Below are 2,396 nucleotides of genomic sequence, written 5' to 3'. Positions count from 1 at the left end.
TGCTTTTCTTTGCCTTCCCACACCTCACTCCAAGACTTTTTTGGGGGGTGGGCAAGACCAGCCCCGCTGCCCTGGAGGACAGTGAAGGGACAGTCCCCCTGTCCCCTGGTCCTGCAGCCGAGACCCCAGCATGGGGAGAAAAGGGAAGGGGCTCAGCCTGGGTGACCCCAGGGTGGAGAATGGAGCAGCGGCAGAGCTCAGCCTGGTGCCTGGTGCTGCCATCCTGTCCGTGGGTCCCCAGCCCTGTCCGTGGGTCCCAGCATGCTGCCACGGGGGGAGGCAATGCAGACTCTTTCAGTGCTGGTGCCAGAGCCCTGGCTGCTGTGGGGCAGCCTCTGGGGGGCTTGGCTGGGGGGCACCTGCCAGCAGAGGAGCCCCCAGGGCTTCACAGTTGTCCTCAGGTTGCCTGGGACATTCCAGGTGCAGTTCTGAGATGCGCAGCCTGTGCAGGGCTTGTTGGTGGGGTGATGTGTAGCTTGAGGACAGATCTTCTCCAGGGAAAAAGCCTGGAAATGCCAACCCCTTGGCCCTGCTTGCTGCCCAGCTCCAGAGGTCACCTGAAGTAGTTGTAGATCTGCCACGATGTCCCAGAAAAACTTCCCCAAAGCTCCTCATCCAGATCTCTGGAAAATGCCAGACTTGGTGGGCAGCCCCACAGTGCCCACTGCAGACTGTGTGGGGCTCCCCACCAGACCTGGCACGTTGCTGGGGTGTCTGGGCGCTGGAACAGGTTGCCCCCCCACCCCAGACCCCCTGCTCCTCACCCAAAGGGGTCAGACCCACCATGGCCAGAGGACTCAGTTCCTTCTTCCCAGTGTGGGAAGCTGGGAGTGGCCCTGCAGGATGACAGTCCCCATGGACAGCTCTCCTGGCCTCAGGTTCTGCTTACTTGGTCTTGGCATCTGTGCCAGGTTTTTCCACCCTGTCCCATGGCCGTGCTCAGCCCCAAGGGCTGGATACGGCGGGTGAGGCTCTGAGCTGAGAGACCTTCTTGGCAGGATCTCTGAGCCCCAAGGAGCTTTTCCCTGCTCTTCCTCATTCCCGGCAGGGCCTGAGCAGCAACACCTGCCCAGGGTTGGGGACAGGTCCCCTTGACACAGAGTCACAGAGCAGCTTAGGTGGGAAGGGACCTTAAAGCTCATCCAATCCCACCTCCTGCCATGGGCAGGGCCACCTCCCACCAGACCTAGGTGCTCCGAGCCCCATCCAACCTGGACCACTTCCAAGGATGGTGCAGCCATAGCTCCTTTGCTGAGGCTTTGGCCCTTCCCATCGGTGGGAGGTGACCCTTGGTCCTGCTGGTGCCTTCAGGGTTGCTGGACCAGCCAGGTGTCCCGTCACCCCAAGTTTTGGCCCATCTCTGCCCCCACCCCAGTGGGAGCACCTGTCTCGTGGCCAGGGTGTCCCCTGGGGGGTGTTCAGCTCCTGGCTGTGGTTGCTGTTGGGGGCAGGGGGCTCCCTGTTCCACTGGCCAGAGGGGTGGGCTGCCCCTTGGCTCCCCAGGCTGGGGGGCTGTTCCTGTTTATGCTCATCCTGGTGGTTACTGGGACGTGCTGGGGAAGTGCCTGTGCTCCTGACTTTGGGGGGTCTTCTGTGGCCCTTCAGGTGCCCCTGCTCCCAGGAGCAGCTCCAGCCCCATATCCCCCAGCAGCAGAGGAGCCCCAGTTAGTGCCTCATCCCTCCCTCGGGGTCAGTGACTGGGGCCCAAGTGACCGGGCTGGAGAGGTGCCCCAACCCCACAGTGTTGTGTGTCCTCCCCACATGTGCTGGGCTCATCCCAGCTGTGGTGACACCTGGGGACTTGTGTCCCCCACCCCTGGACACAGCCCCCCTCCTGGCTGTGCTTCCCTGGGGCTGAGCTGGACCAGGATGAGCTTCCTCTGCCTGAGGGTCGGTGGGACACGGGGCTGGGGCTTGTCTGCTTCTCCAGAGCCCTTGGAAGGGACAGCACTGTCCTCCTTCCCCTTGGGAAGGGTCCCGAGTCCTGGTTCTCCCCCTGGCTGTCACTGCCCCAGCCTGCCTGAGTGATGGTGCAGGTGGAGGTGGTGGTGGTGGTGTCAGTGGTGGAGGTGGTGGAGCTGCTGTGACAGGTTCTCCCCTCCCCTTCCAGCTGCCCTACACGGAGCTGGAGAAGGTGAGTGGCATCGAGGAGGCCAAGCACTACCTGCGGCAGAAGCTGAGGGAGCTGCGCTTCTGAGGGCTGGGATGGCAGAGCAGGGGGACTCAGGCCCCTTCCCCTGGGGGTGGGAGATGGAGCTGCCCCTGTCCCGGGGGGCTGGGAGGGCTGGGGGCACCTGCTTCTTGAGGTGGGGCCGGGGTAGTGTGAGATATTTATTGCTGTTAGTGGGGGGAAGGGTGTGAGTCCAGGGGGGTGTAGGGGGGAGAGTTTGGGTGCT

The 2,396-nt window shown here is 63.3% G+C and overlaps 1 protein-coding gene across 1 annotated transcript in view; it reads left to right on the top strand.

The window, feature by feature from the left end:
- The window catches only part of FASTK (Fas-activated serine/threonine kinase), a 67,307-nt gene extending 65,110 nt beyond the window's left edge, over window positions 1-2,197 (top strand). The window contains exon 8 of the mRNA XM_009998043.1: window positions 2,111-2,197. Within this exon, the coding sequence (XP_009996345.1) occupies window positions 2,111-2,197 (87 nt within the window). The remainder of the gene's footprint in view (window positions 1-2,110) is intronic.
- Window positions 2,198-2,396: the final 199 nt, after the last annotated feature.

The sequence above is a fragment of the Chaetura pelagica genome, unplaced genomic scaffold (assembly GCF_000747805.2).
Source record: "Chaetura pelagica isolate M959 unplaced genomic scaffold, ChaPel_1.0 scaffold1145, whole genome shotgun sequence".
Classification (NCBI taxonomy): Eukaryota; Metazoa; Chordata; class Aves; order Apodiformes; family Apodidae; genus Chaetura; species Chaetura pelagica.
This window is presented reverse-complemented; position numbering and strand designations above follow the sequence as displayed.